The sequence below is a fragment of the Amphiprion ocellaris genome, chromosome 17 (genome assembly GCF_022539595.1).
Source record: "Amphiprion ocellaris isolate individual 3 ecotype Okinawa chromosome 17, ASM2253959v1, whole genome shotgun sequence".
NCBI lineage: Eukaryota > Metazoa > Chordata > Actinopteri > Pomacentridae > Amphiprion > Amphiprion ocellaris.
The window spans coordinates 12,111,983-12,132,056 of NC_072782.1; the positions used below are offsets into that span (position 1 = coordinate 12,111,983).

Sequence of the window (20,074 nt, forward strand, 5' to 3'; positions counted from 1 at the left end):
AAATGCTTTTGGAGCTTGTTGTCCTCAGTTTGTGACTACACATATGTTGCTTCCACCCACTCTTGCTTAATCATATTAGTAAAGTAGGGTTCGGCCCGTGTGCAGCTTATACTGCTGAGACCAAGCAGCGTAGAGAGAGAGAGGAGCGGGATTACAATCCTGTTTATCCCCATGAAGCCTTCCTTCATGCAGTGCTATTGTTCAGTGGGAGGATGGTTGACAGGAGGATGAGAGATGGGGAGGAGACAACTCTCATTTCATTTCACTATCACTCCATCGCATCTTTAAGCCTGGAACCTGTAGATTACGCCACAGTTTTTGAGCATTCAAACATTTCAGAAATGCTTTTTTGTAACCAAACATGCCCTATAATCAAAAATGCATGTTTCTCCTCATTTTTATTGTAATTATTTTCTTTTTCACTTTTATTTAATAGTACACACATGCAGCAACATGCTCCCCCATCAGCCAGAACAATAAAACCGCCTAATATTGTGTTGTTCCACCTAGTCCCACCATAACAGGTTTGACTTGTCAAGGTTTTGACTCCACAAGAGTCATGTGCAGGCAGCAAGATGTTAGCAGAAAGTCCTTTAAGTCCTGTAAGCTACAAGGTGGGACTTTCATGGATCGGATTTGTTTTCCCACTAATATTTGGTGGATAGAGATCTGGAGAAGTTGGAGATGAGGTCAACACCTAAAAGTCTTTATCATGTTCCTAAAACTTTTTACAGTGTGGCAAGGCATGAAACCCTTCTGAAAGAAGCCATTGCTATCAGGTAATACTACCATGAAGGGGGCTATGTGATCTGCAACAATGTTTAGGTCGGTGATACATAACAGAGCAACATTACATGAATGCCAGAACCGAAGGTTTTCCAGCATAACATAGTGGAGAGCATCATACTGCTCACTCCAGCTCATCTTCCTCCCATACTGCATCTTGCTTCCATCTCTGTTCCAGATGATTGATGGTCATGATGTAAAAAACAACTTCATCAGACCAAACAACCTTCTTCTATTCCCACAAAACAGAATAGAGCAACAAACCGCAATGCACTGTGTTTGACACCTTCTTCCTATTGCCAGCTTTAAAGATAATCAAGATTTAAATATAACAACCATATGTGCTACAGTAGGTCTTCTGTAGGATCAGACCAGCCTCCACTCATCATGCACATTAATGAGCTTTGGGCACCTGTGACCCTATCACCAGGTCTTTTCTAGGACCACTTTGGCAGCTACTGTATACAACCCCCAAGGCCTGCTGTTTTGGAGAGACTACATCTAGTTGTGTAACTATCACAATTTTGCCCCGTTAAACTTGCTCAGAATCTTTCTTTTGTCCACATTTTTTGTCTCCAGCACATCAACTTCAAGAACTGACTGTTAACTTGCTGCTAATGCGTCACTACAATGACATTTTATTCACTGTCTGTGGGATTATTGTTGAGACTGATCAGTGTGGTTACGTGGTGTTCTTGTCAGTGTCTTTGACAGTTAAATCATGTACTCTACTTACTTAATCTGCATCACGCTGAGCTGCAGGACTGATAAGTCTTACATGTGCAAGAGATTCAACATTTGTCAGATTTCCAATAAGTTTGCTCTATAAACTTCAGCTTCACCATACATAGATATGAAAGAACATGTAATGTGTAATGTGTAAATGTTATTCACTGAAGAACGATGTGCAGATATCTGCTTCAAAAATCTTTGATAAGCTTTAAATTTTGATATTTGATATTTGATAGTATTTTGATACAACTCTTTTATACACATTCATGCTCTCCAGACGAAAAACTGTCTTCGAATTTTTCCCATACATGCTCCAAGAAATTGACATTTACAATTTTATTTTTTTTTAAAAAAGCAGAAAAGTCTTATGCATTTTTTTTTTTGAAATTTCACCTGAAGAAGTACCTCTAAATTTGGTCAGCAGTAGCTGCAAAATGACTGTTTGTCCTTATCACCAGGTGAGGCAAAGGGCAAAGTGACATTACAAAGACACCAATGCATGGTCGTCCAGTTTTCATAAAAGTCGTCGGGAACTGGATGAAAATTTTATGTTTTTTTTTCTCTACCTACACACCAGTTCCTCAGCAAGTTTCATGAAATTCAGATAGGAAGTTATTGCATAATCTTGCCAGACAAACAAACAGCACTGGTAACATACTTTTGCTGTGGTGAGTTAGAATAAATAACAGCCTCATAGCAATGAGTTGGACCTGTTCTAAAAATGTTGGACTACAACTCTGCCAAATTTGACACCACAGGAATGAAGCATAACAAATGCTACATCAATTTTAGTCATAATAGTGTTAGATGGTATCTTTAGTGGATGCCACACTTGGCAGCCTTTGTTAAAAGATGCCAATTTTTATAAAACATACAGCCTGGTCTCGATACAAGGACCTCCAGGATGAATAGTAATAAGTTTGGTGATCCATTAATATTTCATCTCGTGCCAAAATCTAAACAGTATTTCATTCTGACCAATAGCGAAGCTCAGGATAAATGCTAAACTAACGGCATCTTGTTCAGTTCTAGCTGTCGTTGAGTCTATTCTAACTGGGAAATGTTTGCACTTTTTTGTTGTATAGCTGATACAGATTTGGAAAGGATGCAGCGAGGTGAAAGCGTTTCAGTGGAATAATAGTAGTTCAAAGTGACAGTAACGCTAACTGGGGAGCTTTTCTGTTGTCGCAAAATACTTTAGGTTAAAGGACATGATATAAGTGCAGATCTTTTAACATTTATAAGGCAATTTCTATACATTTTATATGATTAAAATGCACATTAAAACGCTATGAAGCATTCATAAAAGTCCATTAACAGTTATTAATGTTCACTAACAAACTGCAAACTCTGTACTTATACACTTATATTATGCTCTATCATGCTAATGCAATTTATCAGTAATGCTGCATAAGAAGAGAGATGATGAATAAAAGAATATACTATTCTATGTTTAAGCAAAATAAACTGCATTTATACATTTCAGAATATTTACCCATGATTACATAATGTGCTATAAACTATTTATTAATTATATGCAACTTATAAATGCAAGGGTTGTTAAAATAATGTGTTGCTGTCAAAGGCCCCCATGTGTAACTTAGAAATTCTCATACTGTTGCATTCATATTTCTTTTTACTTAACTTCAAGTAAATTCTGAAATTACAATGAATATTATACCACTAAATTTCTAACATTTATGTTAATATATATAAGTGCAATATGCCTTTTGTATGACTCTTTAAACAAAAAACTGTTAGAAGAGATGATGAGGTCAAAGTTAGTCACTGTAGATGTATTGTGTGTGGAGTGTTTCTCACATCCTAAAAAAACAGACATCACAAGGTACTTTGAGTTCACTGTTTATGTAAATTGTTCAGGTAGAGGATATGTCAGATTCTGACATATTTGACTTAATTAAAACAGATAAACGGAAGTAGACAACTGATGTCCGGGTTTTTATCATCAATTGTTCTGCAGTATTTTTTATACAAAATTGCACATTTGAAAACACAGGTTCTTTTGTCAGGTCAGTTCTGTTTCATAGAATGGGATTGTGGCAGGTTTCAGCTTTTGACCAACCAGAAATACTGAAAGGAACATGATACATCATGCTTGAAATCCAGAGCAACAAGTCACACGCTGGCATTCACACACATTTTACTGATCAAATTAAAAATCTGAAATTAATTAAAACAAACTTGTTCAACAAAACCATTTTTTTCAAGTATAATAACTTACAATCTGAAAAAATAATCAAACCCCCCAAAAAAATTAAGAAAATGAACATTCCCTCATTTACACACGTAGTTCATCAAAAGAACTTCTTTGCTGCTGCTTCTTGTTGACTTCTACAAGAGAAAAGAAGAGGCATAATGAATTAGAAAGTTGTTTAAATTCACAATCATATACGAACCAAATAAAAACAAGCATGTCTTACTTGTACATGATGTAGCAGAAGAACAGGACTGACTGGACGACGACAAAGATGGCAAAATGAACAGTGGATAAGCAGGAAGGCATGGCAGGCATCTCTGGGCACTTTACAACCTTGTCACCAGGATTCTGTGTGTGAAAACAAAACAGGGTTCAGAGAGTTCATCCTTGTGAATTCTAATTGGTTTAATAAACTGCAGGCGAGACACTCTGGTCTATACCTGAGCATTACGCTGGACCAGATGCTCCACGTCCCTTTTGACTACGTGCAGATGTTCCTTGATGTCGTTGAAGTGCTGGATAGTCTCATATGTGCCCATACCGCCGGCATTACCCTGGTGCTGGACAGAGCCGATCTGTTTCAGAGACTCAAAAAAGGAATTTCTGCAGACACAAAGAAAAGACAGACCAAGAGTCACTATAGAGACATTTTACTACAAACATTAATACTGCAAAGAGGCTCCCACAGGACTGAAATAAGTCAGTGTTGAGTGAATTCCTGTTGGACAACATGATGCGCAGTGAATATGCTGTTTATTTACATCAATATAAATTGTCCAAAATTAATCTTTTAATCCCTATTCACTGGAGGCTACATATTCTCATAGTCGGAAAAACAGAAAATTACCATCTGATAAAAGAGGTCATGATTGCTAAATTAATCCCTTATAAAAACATGTTCCTACAACAGATTACAAGTACAGTAGGTTAAGAAACACAGAGGAGCACTATCTGGATTATAAAATCATGATTTTAGCTATGATGCTAAACACCAAATTAAAATGCTGATTTAACACAGCATAACTAGAAACAAATAAATTCCCAAAAATGTGTTATATTGTACATTTGTGTGTGAAGTCAAATGCTTTATTTCTTTTCTAACTGAGAAAAGAAAGGAAGAGAAAAATGTTCTTTTTAAGCATTACTGCTTGGGGTTAGTTATAAAATTGACAGTCTCGAGTGAAAATTTGTCCTTGGTTTTTGTTTGTGTCCGAGTTACATAAAGTAGAAATATTTTAGAGTATTTTTAGTGTGTCTCTACATTGAAAGTCACAAATACCCGCTGGATTTGACAAACCAAGGCTGCTGAAACCTCACAATCAGCTGAAACGTAGTACACAGAGTGAAGACTGTAAAATTTGTTCATCTGGTATATCACTACTGCATGAAGCAGGGATGTTTTGGTTTTTTTTAGTCAGAATCAAAAGGACATGCATTAACAGCGACCAAAAATTATTGTTTTAAGACTTTTAGCCCATCATTGAATAAGAATAGGATGCAGAGTGTTACAAGGTCAAGTCCACAGGATTGTGTGGTGAGTGGAAATTAACACAATCTAGTGTCTTAAAAGCACCGCAGAACAGCCACTAAAAGTAAAATACCCAGCATAGCCCTAGCAGAATTCCACTGGACTCTTAAATTTGTTTTTAAATTTTTTTAATTTATGAGCTATGATAGAATTGTCTATTGAATGGAACATTTAGCAGCAGAAAAAAAATCCTAGTTGTCAAACTATTTATTGGAGACATGACCTAAATAAACTTTGGTATTTCTTTGATGCAGTTTCTTGTGACTTCTCAGCTGACATATACACTGATGCCAACGCATCCACAACAAGCTAAGCATGACCAGTAATAGCAGAGCTAATATTCTGCCTCCAGCAGTTGCTAATAGCAACCTTGACAAACTGCCATTTTTCCATTTTGTTAGAATTGTAACCAAGACATCAAGTGTATTTTGTATACTACTCGTGCCTTCTTAAAGCATTATCTGTACATTTTTTACTCTGTACTGTGCTGTCTTGCTATGAAGACATTAATATTTAACTGGGGTTCCTGCCATGAACCACAATGGAACTATTTTGGCAGCTAGTGTTGGTGTATACTGCTGTGAATCCAGTTTTTTTCTAACTTTACTCATGTTAGTTTTGATTTTCCTCGTTAATAATACCTTATGGAATGTCACTGTGTTATGGTTTGTAATCACTGTCACTAAATTTGTTATTCAACCATGCTTCCAGCAAAAACTCACTGCATAGCTGCACAACTACACCAATATAAAAATAGAAATATGGACTATTGTCAAATTTAATATAGTCATTGCATCATTTACACTCCGGATTCCTGCTTTAACATAAAATATGTGAGTAGTTCATTTTTATTTTTTAAATGGATTCCTTTTTGCAACAATCCACTTTCTAAAAATTCAAGTGTCTGAGTCAGAGAAGAGCAAAAATTAAGGTTGAGAGAGGCAGAAGTCACTGTCAGTATCGTCTAATGCAGTATAGAAATCCTATTAGGATTCTGTTCAGTGATGATCTTGTAGCGAAAAAACTTAACCCTTTTAACCTTTTTGACACTGAGCTGTATCAGGAGTCAGGAGTTTGCAAAACAAGGTATGTTGACCCATTCAGACTGGTTTAATCCTGGTCACTGCATCATCCGTCGAAGAGAACTTTGTCTGCCGCTCTTGAGTTACTGAGGGAAATTTTCTACAAATCATTTTCAACAATTCGTCACTGCTACTGCCATGGCTCAGCAGCTAATGAACGTGAAATCTGTAAATCTGTACCTTCACTTTCAATTTCATCAGTAAATACAGTTAAAACACAGTTGAAAGTATTCTCAGAAGAGAATGAAAAATATCTAAGCCGGGATCACATTTCTCAACAAAATGTAATTTCTTAAAGTTGATTACTTACAGGGAGGAAGCAATAAGTTTCCCTTATCATCTTAAACACATCTAAGACGATTATGAAGAAAAAAAGTGACTTGACAAATGAACAGAATTCCAGCAGTGTAAGTAGGAAGGCCCTGAGGGAGATTGTCGCAAAAAAAAAAAAAAAAAATCAATTGGAGGGAAACCATGTTTTGCTTGTGTATGACTGATGTATTTAAAGACTACTAATCTGTTAAGGACAAAATGGTGCTAAGATGTGGTCTTTTCTTGCTCTGCCACATGGTCAATGTCTGACACAGGGATGACATATAAACAAAATCTAATTTGTTTCACAGTGAGGGAAGAAATCTCTCTTGAGAAAGTAAGTGAGCATTTATTAAACCCTACATCTAATCTTCATCTACCACAAGTGACCCATTTATGAGCAGAAAGCCCTGTTTGTATGTAAGAGAGTCTGAGATGAAGTCCTATCATAAGTGTTTAAAAGACGGGTCAGGATAAACTGAGGGCTTAATCTACAAAGCAATACAGATCAGTCTCTCACATTAGCACATTAGAGGAGCAGCTGCAGCCTTTTGCCAGCGTCTGAACCTATTTACTGTGTCAATCAGCTTACTCCTGTGCATCTCCTTGTCTTAAAAATGCCACTCTGCTAATGTGCTTTACCAAATGTGAATTATTACAGAAATTCAACGATTTAAATCAGTGACAAAACTTAGAGCATTTAGGTAGATTTAGTAAATGACTAAATGAGAGTCTAGAACAATGTGAGTTGTGGGTCAACAATATGATCAAGAAAATCATGTACGCAAAATCTTTTCAGAATGAATGTCCTTGTTGGATTTAGGGCATACAAACAGCTTGGTTCTTTTATGATACATGAGACCAGGAGATTAATGTTACATAAAATAAAATCTTTAATATCTTGTGATTCTGATTAATTCCTTATGCAGATGGTGTGTTAAAATTAAGACACAATCAAATGGCAGCCGCAAGACAAGTACAGCATTATTGAATAAAAAAACCAATTTCTTTGTTCACACAGCTGATTCTTAAAGGTCATAAAGCACTAACATGAATTAATGAACCGTAGGCTTTAATTTTTCCAGAATTAATGGCTGAGCTGAAGGTTGACAAGCTAGTAAGTGAGTAGTTGGATAATTCATCAAGAAAAATCCACTCTCTAATCTAACAGTGGGGTTTAGAAGAAGATATTTGTTTTAATCCGTTGCGTGTCCACAACGACTAAGTCCACAAGCACCTTAGGGCAAATAATACAAAAGCACAAATATGTTATTGACAAAATACAAGCTCCAAACACCAAAAATTGCATTGTGTACACCTAATCAGGCTTACTTATTGTAAGTACCAAAATCAAACAGCCATCTGAGGCTCTGCCATGGAAGGCACACCATCATACAATCTCTTAAGCTGTATTATCTTAGTACTAAAAATCTTTAGTGGGCAAGGAAATGATTTTTACTTTTAAAGACTGAGATTACAGTTGGACCTATCATATCTACCATGCTGAAATGTAGTATTTTGCAGAAATGACAGAATTCTCATTTATGGATGTAATGCGTTTTTTAAAAGAAGTACTTTTTTGATCAGTCACCTTTTTTGTTTCCTACAAATCATTAGTTTGAAGATAAGCTGTCAGAGAATAAGTCTAAACTTTGCATCAGTTCTGAATTATGCAACTGTTAAGTTCCCAACATCTAATTATTTTTTACTTGATCAAGTCCACACTACAAGCAGGGGCAGCCAAACTATTAAAACACGTTAGAAGCAAGACTGTGATGATTATCCCATTTAGTTGTGAGTCCTTTAGCCTGCATGTTGCTGCGAGTGCAGTGCAGAGTTATTAGATGTTAGAAATCTAACATCCCAGACTGTGGACGAAGCTGTTAGAGCAGCTGGATTATCATGCTGGCAGACACCTGTGATGTTGCAGCGACTACATCCTGAGATTAAATATGATTTGGGGGATTTAACCGGCAGGATTTCCCTTGTTTTTCTGGAGTATCATGGATGTCTCTTTGTGTTTTGTTGCAAAAACAACAGCTAGTTTTTAAGAATTGCCAAACATCAACAACAGTGTTGTTGTTACTTACCTCAGGTCGTTCAGGTTTTTGAGAACTTCCTGCTGGGCGGCGATGACGGAGCCCAGCTGTTGACTGGCTGGTTCCACCTGAGGGAGAAATTCAGCTTAATAGTCTGAAGGTTAAACAGTTCAGCGTTGACGCCTGATAAAGCTATCATAAAAATGGCTTTTTAGTTTTGATAAACAGCTGTGCAGTTTACTTCAGCAACAGTATGTGGAAACTGACTGTTCAATGTCCACTTGTTGCCAAAATATGAAAAAATGTTATTTGTTTGATCAGGTTTCCAGTTTCTTTATAATCCAAATACATTTTTTAAGTCAATAACATGACTACAGATTGTTCTTGGACACGTAGAAGCAAAATCATCTAAAGGTCTTTATTAGCACAGAAAGTGACACATCTCTGAATGTGTGCAATACTTGAAACCTTCCATATAAAATTATTTGTGACCCTTTACCCAACACTGTTTGCATGTTGTGTGAATGTGTGTCTCGATCATGAGCTGCACACCTGTCCTGACTCAGCATTCGTCCCCTTCTTGGCAATCTCATCTGTGATAACGGAGACGTATCGTCGCTGCTCATCCAGAATCATAGCGAGCTGCCGGTTGAGCTGTTTGATTTCTAGATGGATCCGGTTCTGGCCTTCAAACACCTGACGGATCTCCCGGTCATTTACGCTCTCATACAAATCCTCAACTGAAAACGACAGATATATCCAGTATTAAAATAGAATTAAAGTACGTCTACAATCATAATAAATAACGTTTTCACATTTTCATGTCTATTTGACTATACTATGATTTATATTTTTCAAATATATTAACTGGGTTTGTCAGATAGCAAAAACACATAATAAAGAGCAAAAATAAAAACTGATTTTTACTTTGTAACTCATTTTTTCAATACAATTGTACAGAATTGTTAGGGCCATTATGCTCTTTAAAACTAACTTGGTTCTCCTTGGACGTCTGGGTGCTCTTTCTGAAACTCCTCTTTCTTTTTATCGAGCTCTTGCTGGAAGTTCTGAAATTCCTCCTGGTACTTGTCCTTCTCTTCTTTAGGAATCTCAGATTCAACTGGGGGCTTCAATGGGAAAGACAAAAAACCTCTGAACTCAATAGAAGCTGTGCTCAGGCTATATCGTGCACATGCATGCATGCGCCCACGGACACACACAACTACAGAGACGTAAACGACACACACAGGATTGGAAAAGTATTAGGAGCTCGAGGAAAATGTAGTTACCGGCTGCTGGCCTGGCTCTGTGAGTCTGAATAACAAGAAGGACAAAACGTCATGGTCATCTGATGGAAGAAAAAAAACTCTGAATTAGAAAATCACAGACAACAGAAATAAACATATTTAAAATTGGCAGCACTTTACGCTACTGTGCTGTAAGAATAAAGTAATAAGGGGGTAATATTGTAGGAACAACTGTTATAAATGTGTTAATTTTCTATAACATAATAGCAGCAGGTCAAAAACACCAAGAACACTCGGAAGAACAGCTCAATATAGGTTAAAGATGGTAACAGGTTTACAATGGGCTGATTGTCTCACAAAAACTAGGTAGCAGCACAGTAAAAATAATAGTTATGGGGTAATATTACTGTAAAATCCTTTTAAAGAGTAATAATAACAGTTCTTTTATAAGGCAGGAAAATATCTTGAAGCAAAGGTGAGTAGAGCTCATAACGACAATGTTACAGTAATGTTTTCCTTAATGGTCTCCCAATTATCGGACCGGGTGATTATCCAATCAGATTAATTTTGTTATTTTTTTGTCCATTTTCCGATAAAATAAATAAACATAAAAATGTTCTATGCTGGTTCTGATGCAGCTGCCTCTTGCTATCCATAGTCACTCTGTGCTGTTTTTTGAACATATAAAACATAAAAATAAACAAAAACATTTTAACAAATTTCGCGTTGGTGTTTGTGATATTCTAAATTTCGATATCAACATAAGTTTACTACCAATGTACATCAGTTCCAAATATCAGTCTCCTTTATTACTAACAATGAGTATTGGCCCTAAAAAACCATATTGATAGATGTCTATTTTTCATAATAACAAAAAAATCCAGAAAATATATGTCTGTATTTATCAGACAATGATATTAAAATTCCTCTTCTCTCAGTCAAAGCAAAATAAAAAAAACTGTCAATATTTACTTTCAATTAATTTCTTTAAAATCTGTGTAAAACTAAATTGTCCTCATTGAAAAAGACAATAGAAATCTGTAGTTTCCAACACAAATCAGCCTCATGATGGATCCATACCTGACACATGTAGCTCAGTAATTCTGTATTATAGCTGAGCTTAGAAAACTAGTTTGATTTGAGAGTGACTCGAGGAGGACTGTAAAGGTGAATTTAAGTGATTACGGAAAAACACGTTGCTTTTTAAAACTTATTTTTATAGATTTGTAATAGAATATTACCTGCTAAACCACCAGTGGCAGCTGAAATGCCAAAGAAGCCCTCATTAGGAATAATCATGTTGTCCACCTTTGTGCAGAACTCATAGTCCTCTTTGTCTGGAGTGAAACCATTGTTGATCATGACCTTTGGAGGAAGAAACAAAATATGGTTGACTCTTCTGATTATTAAACATTAGGTGATGTGGTGTGATTGGTGCCACTGGCTGGATTTGTGCAGATTTTAAAAATAATTTTATGCATAATGGATAAAAATACATTTAATGTTCAAAGCGTGTGTGTTTGTGTTTTCTCCTACCGTCAGTGTCTGCTTGTAGTAAGTTATCTTGGCTCTGATGGGATAGGGTTTGTTGCGGAAGTCTCGTAAACACGTACCAAGGGCTTGTGTGGTGCCGTCGCTGGAGGAAAACATCATTTTAAGGCAGAAACAGAAGTGTTACTGACACTTACACACTCTAAAGAGCTCCACGCAAATACTGTTCAATAGTTGGGAAATTACAACACAAAGCTTGTTAGATAAGTGAATGACATTAAGTTCATGTATGTTTTTGTAAACACTTCCATAGCGGTACAGTATGAATTCTAAGACAAACTAGAATAGCACCGAAAAAAGTGATTTAAAGCTTTCACTCGCCTGGGGGAGATTAGGAAAGATAGAGGATTATTTACTTTCCAAGCAAATATAATCATATTTCCTAATCTTCTTTAAGTTGCTAAAATTTGAGTTGCCGCCGACGTCAGAGGAAAGCTAAAGAAATGTTGACTTACTTTTGATGGTCATAAACAAGGTTGCCATTGTTCCCCACAACAATTATAGCCGGGTTATTTTTCTGGAGAGACAATGAGAAAACAGAGAAACACTTTAATCCCTTTTGTCAGCTGAAGACCAGGAGTGGCTTTGCTTTTAGGTAATCTTATCCAAAATGCCAATCCCATACCTGTGCATAAATAAATAAATACTTATACGTCATATAAAATGATGAGCTAAAGACTTGTTTTTCTTGAGTTCTATTTTCATTTTGAACATATTTCCTATATGACAACCAAACAGGAGTGTTATTTATGATGAAGTGAACTAGAGAGCAGTAACAGAAACAACACATGCAGTTCATCCTCTGCTCTGGATATACAGACTCATTATTTCTGATGTGAGACAAATACTGGAAATACAGTGGTCCCTCACTTTTCGCAGTCTCAATCTATTGCGGGTTTTTAAATTGTATTTGGTATCACGGATTTTTTGCTATATGGCGGGATTTTGCAGCATATAGGTATTTTTATATTTTTATTATTGTGGCACTGCGTAGAGAAATGACGTTGGAGAAAGCATATCTGCCTTTTATGTACTCTGCAACTGGCAAATGCTCTTATTTTAACACACAGATGTCAACAATCCAGCAAATGTGGCAGGAAATCATCAAACACACTACACTTGACACTCACGGTCCTGACAACATAACATTTAACCAAACTATCTAGGCTGACAAAACCACAAAAACACAATAAAACACAAACACTAGTAACACTGTAGCACTAACATAAACCACATTAATGACATTTAAACCCCCTACACCCTGAACTCCCATAGTGCACTGCAGCACAACAGTTCAGTCATAACTACCGGCTCTGTGATCACTACATTTTTAATTGTTTTTTGCAGTAAAATAAGCATTTTCTTGCCTAAAAAATTACAACAATGTGAAAATATACAGAAAATAATAATTAAAACTTATCAAAAGAATAATGGATTGAAATAAGAAGTGCAGTGTACAGCGCTGTGGGATCTGATTAGCTTAGCGACTGTAGCATCAGTCTCCTCCATCTCCTGTGTGTAGCAGCGTTCAGCATCTCGCCTTGTCCATTTCACACAGACTGATCGCTGCGTATAGTGTTGCTCTGCCATGTTGTGCGGTGTGTGGGGAGGGTTTATAAAGCTTTAAAATATATATAAATAACAAAATAAATACGGTTGCTACTTTGGGGATTTTCCCCTATCGCGGGGTGGTCTTGAACGTAACCCCTGCGGTAGGCAAGGGACCACTGTACTGCAAAACAGACACCAACCTTTCCATCATTGTCAAAAGAGTCAAAGAAGACTCCGACTCCATTCCACTGATCAGCAGCTCCGTACACTGGACCATCGAGGCCTTGTGTACTGGTGAACCACACAGCCTGTGAGACAAAGAATAAATAAATAAATAAATAAATAAATATATAAACTTTTTTTTAGCAACATTTACTAAACAAGCCTGTACCCCTTTTTGTGACTGTATTTATTTTATGCTCACATCTTAAGGACACTGGTCAAGACATTTTTTTTAACTAGAGCAAAACTATTTAACAAAATCTAGATTCCAATTCTCAGGTATCGAGTCATGAGTTTGAGCATCGACACAGAGTAAAAACAAGACAATTATAATGCGCATCCCATATTTGCTTTCTAAAGAGCTGCGGCACACCATGGATATTGAGTGAGACTTTTAACAGTTAGAAACTTGTCTGAGCTGAACTATGTAATGGAGACTTTGTTTCTGAATGACGTCAACAGCAGCAGCATCCAAAATTTCTAAACTACCGTTTCTTCTTATTCATGAACTGACATATAGACAGATACACCAATAAGATGATTTCAGCTCACATGTCAGTCAGGCCGGTTCATAACTGAAGCCTTAGTGATCATTATATCATCTTTTTTGATCAGTGCATGTATTTTTGCTTCAGTATTGACGAAACAAAATCTTCTAATGTACAAATTTGTCACATTTTCTCATCTACGAAAACTCATCGCTCACCTTTTCTTCAAATCTTACTGGCAACAGGGGATGACAGACACAGAAACTCTCACCTATACCAATTTATATTGTCATAAGCAAACCCAATGGGTCCATACAGTTCACTACAGTGTTATTTATTAGGTGTTATTTCACTCTGTAGGCACGACACACCTTCTGAAACAGGATGTGCACCATTTCATTCAAATGCACATTCCTCTATGTAAAACATGCAGCCCCGCTCAGTGTAGCACTGCACATATTGTATAACTGTTGGGTCACATCAACATGGTCCGCTTATAGCAACATTTGCTTTCTTAATCAGTCACTGGGCTGGAAAGTATTGGATGTAGATAAAGAGCAGACTGCAGGGTTTTGTTTGTTTTTAAAGTGGAGTCAATATCACAGCAAACCAGTGCTGCCTTTGCTTGGTTAACATGTGCTGCCCAGTCGCTCTTTTCAGAAAATAATGCAATGATACTGTACTGCATGCAACAATGTATGTTCTGCATACATAACATATGATGTCTGTCGAAAATATGAAAAGTTTACCGATTTGGATGATTTAATATCTGCAAACACAATAAAGCATGAATGTATCCAAGTGTTCAGAACCAACTTTTGACTGTTAGCGCTGAGTGCTAATTACACATATTAGTATTATATGTATTAAAAGTTTAATACCTCTAGGTCCAGGTATTGTGTTGTGTATTGCTGGTCAGGGAAGATGGTTCTGGGATGCTTGGACTTACATTAGACTTGGGGAAGACTAATACTAGATTAGGATTTTTCCACAGTGAAGGGGCAGTCACAATCAGTCAAGCTGTGTTGGCTCGCTTCAAGTGTTTTTCCACTGCAGTTTATCTGAACAGCTAACAGAGTGCAGCTAACACTAAGATAGTTATGTTGCATTATCTATGAATTCCACAGAGACTTTACAGTTTTCACTCTCGTTTCCAGAGACTTCAGCTAAACTATCCCCTGCTGTCAGGCTGCAGTTCAAATTTATCATCATGGTGTGGCATTACACAGTCCTGCTAGTGTAAAATCCTTCCACAAAATTCCCAGAAAAATCAATCTGGAATACCCTGGCTCCATAATCATTGTACACTTAGGTTTCCCCCGTCCTTACCAAACCATCTGCTCCCATTCTGCCTCTTCCAGATACTCTGAAGGTCACCTCGGCCTCCCAGTGTTCAAACGCAACTTTGTTTTTCGTCCACACCGAGCCCCTCTGACTCCTGAGGGATGGCGTAATGCGCACCTGGTCTGCGCTTGGAATAGCATCTGAGAAGAAAGAGAGTAAGTGTCGTAACTAATCTACAATTCTACAGTTTCATTTAGCAGGCGCTTTTATCCAACGGGACATACATCTGAAAGTAGATACAACACAATCAAGGATCTAGTCAGGAAAAAAACAACATGGATAAGCACCATAAAACAAGTGACAAACATTCAACAGGTAATGTGTTTTTTGAATATAACAGCATCTGGACAAACGTATTCCATAGCGGCAGAGCTTTTCTGAGTAGCTCCTTGTAGTGTTGTTATAACATTATCAGGGTGTAGTGTACCGAAGCTCTAATCTCTTTTGTTCACAGATTTGTTTACACAGATGTGTGCTGGTTAGACAAAATGAACAATCAGCTTGGAATCTGTAAGTCTGAGAGGGCAGGGTTTTTTTTTTTCCATTTTCAAACACAAAGCCTAATTTATGCTTGCAAAGATGAATGAAAAGTTGACTGATTAACTGCTAAGTCCAAAATGTATTACTTGTTAAAATGAAAGATGGCAAATATAAATATACACTTTGAAGATTTGCGGTTTATTTTTCAATACAATGATATGAATAATTTGGAGTTCAGTGGTGCTACATGGACAAAACAGACACTTTCAGTCCTGATGTGTCTGGTTTGAGTCCAGCGTCTCATCCTCTGCTTTGTTTCTTATGATTGTCTGATCTGATCAACTCTACACTTGCCCCAGATACTTAATGACTTCACCGTTAACTCTTGAAAATAAAGAGTTAAAGGACACAGTGAAGTGATTAGCTGTATTTGTAAGGACTGCAGTGTAATCTCATTGACTGCTCATGTCAGCAGCTGGACAACTCACTGTGTGATGCAAGACTCCAAAGGCCTATTTTGTCAGGGGAAAGTGCAGTAGTGTGTGTTTGCAGAAACTCTCCCGTCTGTAAGGCCTCTAACTGGTGTTTTTAATCAGCTTTGCATGCGTTATGAGACTGCGACTCTGCTGCTAAAATCCCAGCATTTCCTAACGCACTTCTGAATGAAAAGCAAAGAAAAGCGCTGCCACTTGTCACATCCTGAACGGAAACACGCCAAGAAGCCGCGAACACGACTGAGCTCGGCTGAACCTTCGTGCCACATTGCCACACGCGTGTGAACTGTGCTGACGAGCGGCGGCTGTGATGTTGACAGCTGGAGACAAACTTACTTCCAGTGTGGATCCAGAAGGGTATACTGCCGTCGCTCTGAGACAGGTGCGGTCCTTTGAAGCTGTATTTGTACTCGAACCGGCGGTGCGGTTGCTCTTGCGACGCCGAGGCACCGGTGCTGGTTTCGGCGACACTGTGGTGAAATATGAAGGCTGTGAGAAAAGTTAATATGAAGAAACGAGCGCCCGCAGCCGGCCGCTGCGCTATGGACACCGCCATGTTTCGGTATCACTGCTGACGTAGCGCAGAGGCCACGAGCATGACGGGATGCCTGTAGGGCCAACAGGGCGTTTTCTCATTGGACGGTTCGGTCTCTTCCTCCCTCCTCCAACTCTCTGTAGCAGCGGTACAGAAGTAACGTTACCAGCAACGTAGATAAAATGAGATGAAATGAAATGAAATGAAATGAAATGAAATGAAATGAAATGAAATGAAATGAAATGAAAATAAAATTAGTACATATAATAAAAAAATATGAAAACTGTCTGAGGATTTACAAGCAAGCGTCGTTCAAACTCTTAATTGAGAATAAATTAGCATTAAAAAAATACTTAAATTAAAAAAAGAAAGAGTAAACCAAGAAAGGACGCCCCCTAACCCTCCTGTTGTCTTCATTTACGGGCACCAAAAAATATTGTTTCCTTGTCTGAAAAAAAAATCCAAAAATTCAGCAAAAGAATCCCCCAAATATCTGAAAAGTTGCAAAACTTTCAGGAAGAAAATTTCAATAATTCCTTAAAAAATGCCCTTAAAAGTTTTATTTTAAAAAAATCCTCCAAATTTGGCAAGAAAATTCTTGTAAATATTTTCAAAAAAATGAATAAAAATCTTCCAAAATAATCCTAAAAATATCTAAAGTGATGACATATATATATATCAGTAAAACTTCTAATATTTTCTTTAAGAACCTTCACAAAAAATCGATTTTTTTTGTGAAGGTTCTTAAGAAACATTTTTTGTAACATTTCTTTTTTCCACCAAAAAATTTTCAAAAATTTCCCAAAAATGTTGAAAATGTGGATATCAGAAGTTTAACTGTGAAGATATCTTTTTTCCCGACATTTTCAATCTTTAAAACGGGTCAATTTGACCCACAGGATGACACAGGGGTTAAGAACACTGTCTATTCTCTTTTTACATCTGTTTTTGATACTGATAGATATAAGTAATGTTAACAACAGCGCAACATACATAAACAAACAAGAAATAAGTAAATAAATATAGGGAATATAATAAATAGTGAAAATTTGATAATAATAAATAATCTACTGTGTTAAAATTTCTATTAGTCAACAAGTACAGACCACCCATTCAGAATATTACTAAACTGAGAATAAATTATTACAAAAAAATAAAAGTAATTAAAAACACCTGAATTAAAAAGAAATAGGGAAAAACCAAGAAAGCACACCCCTTAGGAGCAATGTATATTTTCTTTTTATAGCATATATTTTTGGAATATTAATATACTATGACAGCTGCATGTTAAAGTTATTCAGCTTTGTACATTTAAATATATTGTATTGAAGTGCATTTAGGTCTGACAATGTCCCATAATGCAGGATATCATTTAAATTTTTAGGCCAAATCAAAGTGACATTAATGTTACTGGTTGAATATTCTCTGTTCTTGCTTCATAGTACAGCCCTCAGCTTACCTCAGGCCTCTTGTTGTCTTCATGCCTTCTATGTGAATCTGTTACTCTTCTTAGAAGCCTTGTGTCTGTTAGCTAGTGGTTCCTTGTTTTTGTGCTTTCTAAAAGTGGTTACTCGTAGCTTAGAGCTAGGTATTTGTTGTACCGAGGCACTCGTTCCACTGTTTGAAAAGTGGGCCAGGCTAGACTAATTTCCCTTTTGGTTCATCATTCACGTGCAGCCCAAAATTTGTGCCCATGTGTGCTGCCCTCACCACCAGCAAGCCAACTGTGCATGTGCCAGAAAAACAAGTGGCGCTTCAAATTATTGTTACATATGAGGAGATACTGTACGGGAAGATTCTCAGCAATCCACCTTTATAATAAGTCATTAAAACAGTTGTGATCAAATTAATAACTGCCAAACTTTGGAGGGACTTTAATTTGCTTGCCATCAGTGGAGTCCAGACACAATGTGAAGCTCTAAATTCTTCAGAACTCCTGTGCTATGTCTGTCCACCGAGCCTCATGGATATTCACTGGCACAGTACTACATCTGCAAGTAGCTGCCATATGCTGTAAAAATTGCCCCATGTGTTTTTTTGTGTTCAATATAAGAGAGAATGCGACCATTTGTGCAAACCGGTGTGGCCCTTTTGTAGTATGAGTAGAGCCACATGTGCGTCCACTTGTCGTCCATGGATACGGAAAGCACAAACTGGTCCTTAGAAGGCTGACCAGGTCCTCGCAGGCCTTGAGTTGCACCGAGTGACTGCTATTTTTGTGGCTGAACATTTTGTCTAACCGTTTCTCCACAGCTGTTGTTTCCTTGTGGATGCATTTTAACAGGGCAGTCACTCTCCATTCAACTAAGAATGTATTTCAAATCATATTTTTTAATAGCACTAAGCATGCGCTGCAGCTGACCCCACAAAGTACGCCGTGTTTCATACAGTCTGCATACAGTTGTGACAGACTATTTTGTCATAACATTGTACCTTAAACTTTGACCGTCACAGTCTGTAGTACAGATGAGCTGACCAACAATCCAAAGACTTTCAGTTTACTAAAGACAAAGACAAGCAGCAAATTATTACCAGTCACAGGCTAAGACTGAGAATTATTTTTTTTTTGACATTTTGCTTAATAAATGACATAATTGTTTAGTTGATGATCATATTTTGGTTAACCCCCTGATCACGGACCATTTATTTCACCTCCAACAGCCCCAAAGCTTCAGAATTTGCTCTGCTAGACTATAGCTTCAACTAAAACAGGTCTGTTCAGCCCAGGGTCTACAAGCCAGCACCACAGGACTAATTTTAAGACTTCAATATTTTGGTATTTTAAGACTTGAATTAGTTTAGTTAAATTGTGCTCACATGTTGTGCATTTCAAAATGTCTTATTTAATCAAATTATTGCAAACAAACACAGCAAACCTAGGGCCAGAGGGTAATACTCCTGTATGGGATCACTGATTTTGGAAAAATAAAGAAGCTGCCATGAACTGTGCTTAAGGTGGTGGACTATGGTAGTAATATGATTTAAAATATATTAAATTACTGCATAATAAGTCAATAATGCTGCTGCATATTGTAGCTATATTGTCCGATTTTTCCAGCTATGACCACAACCCACCTCCCAATTCATGCTAGTACTAATGCAAACACTCATACCAGTACAATACTCTGTATTAATACATACTACATACACATACTACAACACTAATACTGTGATAGACTGATGGCCTGTCTTACTTACTCTGCCTCTCATCCAGTGTGAAAGGCTCCAGCCTGATGAATGGTATAGTTAATGGATGGATGAATGAACAGACTAATCTATTGCTAATACTAATGCTAATGCTGGTAGCTTAATAATACTAGTTGTAGTAGTTATATAAATAATAAGCTAACATATAAATAAAATGCTAATACTTGTCATTGCTAATGGTAAAACAAAAGATAATACTCCAATAATAATAGTAATATGCTGCACAATTCTAATACAAATACTACTGGTAATTCCAAT

General features: G+C 37.0%; 1 protein-coding gene across 1 annotated transcript; it reads right to left on the reverse strand.

Annotated features, from left to right (window-relative positions):
• Positions 1-3,368: 3,368 nt before the first annotated feature.
• lman1 (lectin, mannose-binding, 1) lies at positions 3,369-16,656 on the reverse strand. Its single transcript, XM_023291950.3, has 13 exons — positions 16,411-16,656; positions 15,086-15,240; positions 13,247-13,354; positions 11,951-12,012; positions 11,481-11,580; positions 11,186-11,309; positions 9,987-10,045; positions 9,692-9,824; positions 9,250-9,437; positions 8,749-8,825; positions 4,177-4,339; positions 3,960-4,084; positions 3,369-3,870 (listed from the first exon to the last, which is right to left on the reverse strand). Exons 1-13 carry the CDS (start codon positions 16,628-16,630, stop codon positions 3,834-3,836), a joined length of 1,551 nt encoding a protein of 516 aa, XP_023147718.1. The 5' UTR covers positions 16,631-16,656; the 3' UTR covers positions 3,369-3,833.
• Between the last annotated feature and the right edge of the window lie 3,418 nt (positions 16,657-20,074).

Coding starts and splice junctions, on each gene's coding strand:
- lman1 (XM_023291950.3), bottom strand. CDS start 16,630: ATGGCGGTGTCCATAGCGCAGCGGCCGGCTGCGGGCGCTCGTTTCTTC. Junction 11,310..11,480: donor ACTACAAGCAGACACTGACG/GTAGGAGAAAAC, acceptor CTTCCTCCAAAG/GTCATGATCAACAATGGTTT. Junction 10,046..11,185: donor TGCCACTGGTGGTTTAGCAG/GTAATATTCTAT, acceptor TTCTTCCATCAG/ATGACCATGACGTTTTGTCC.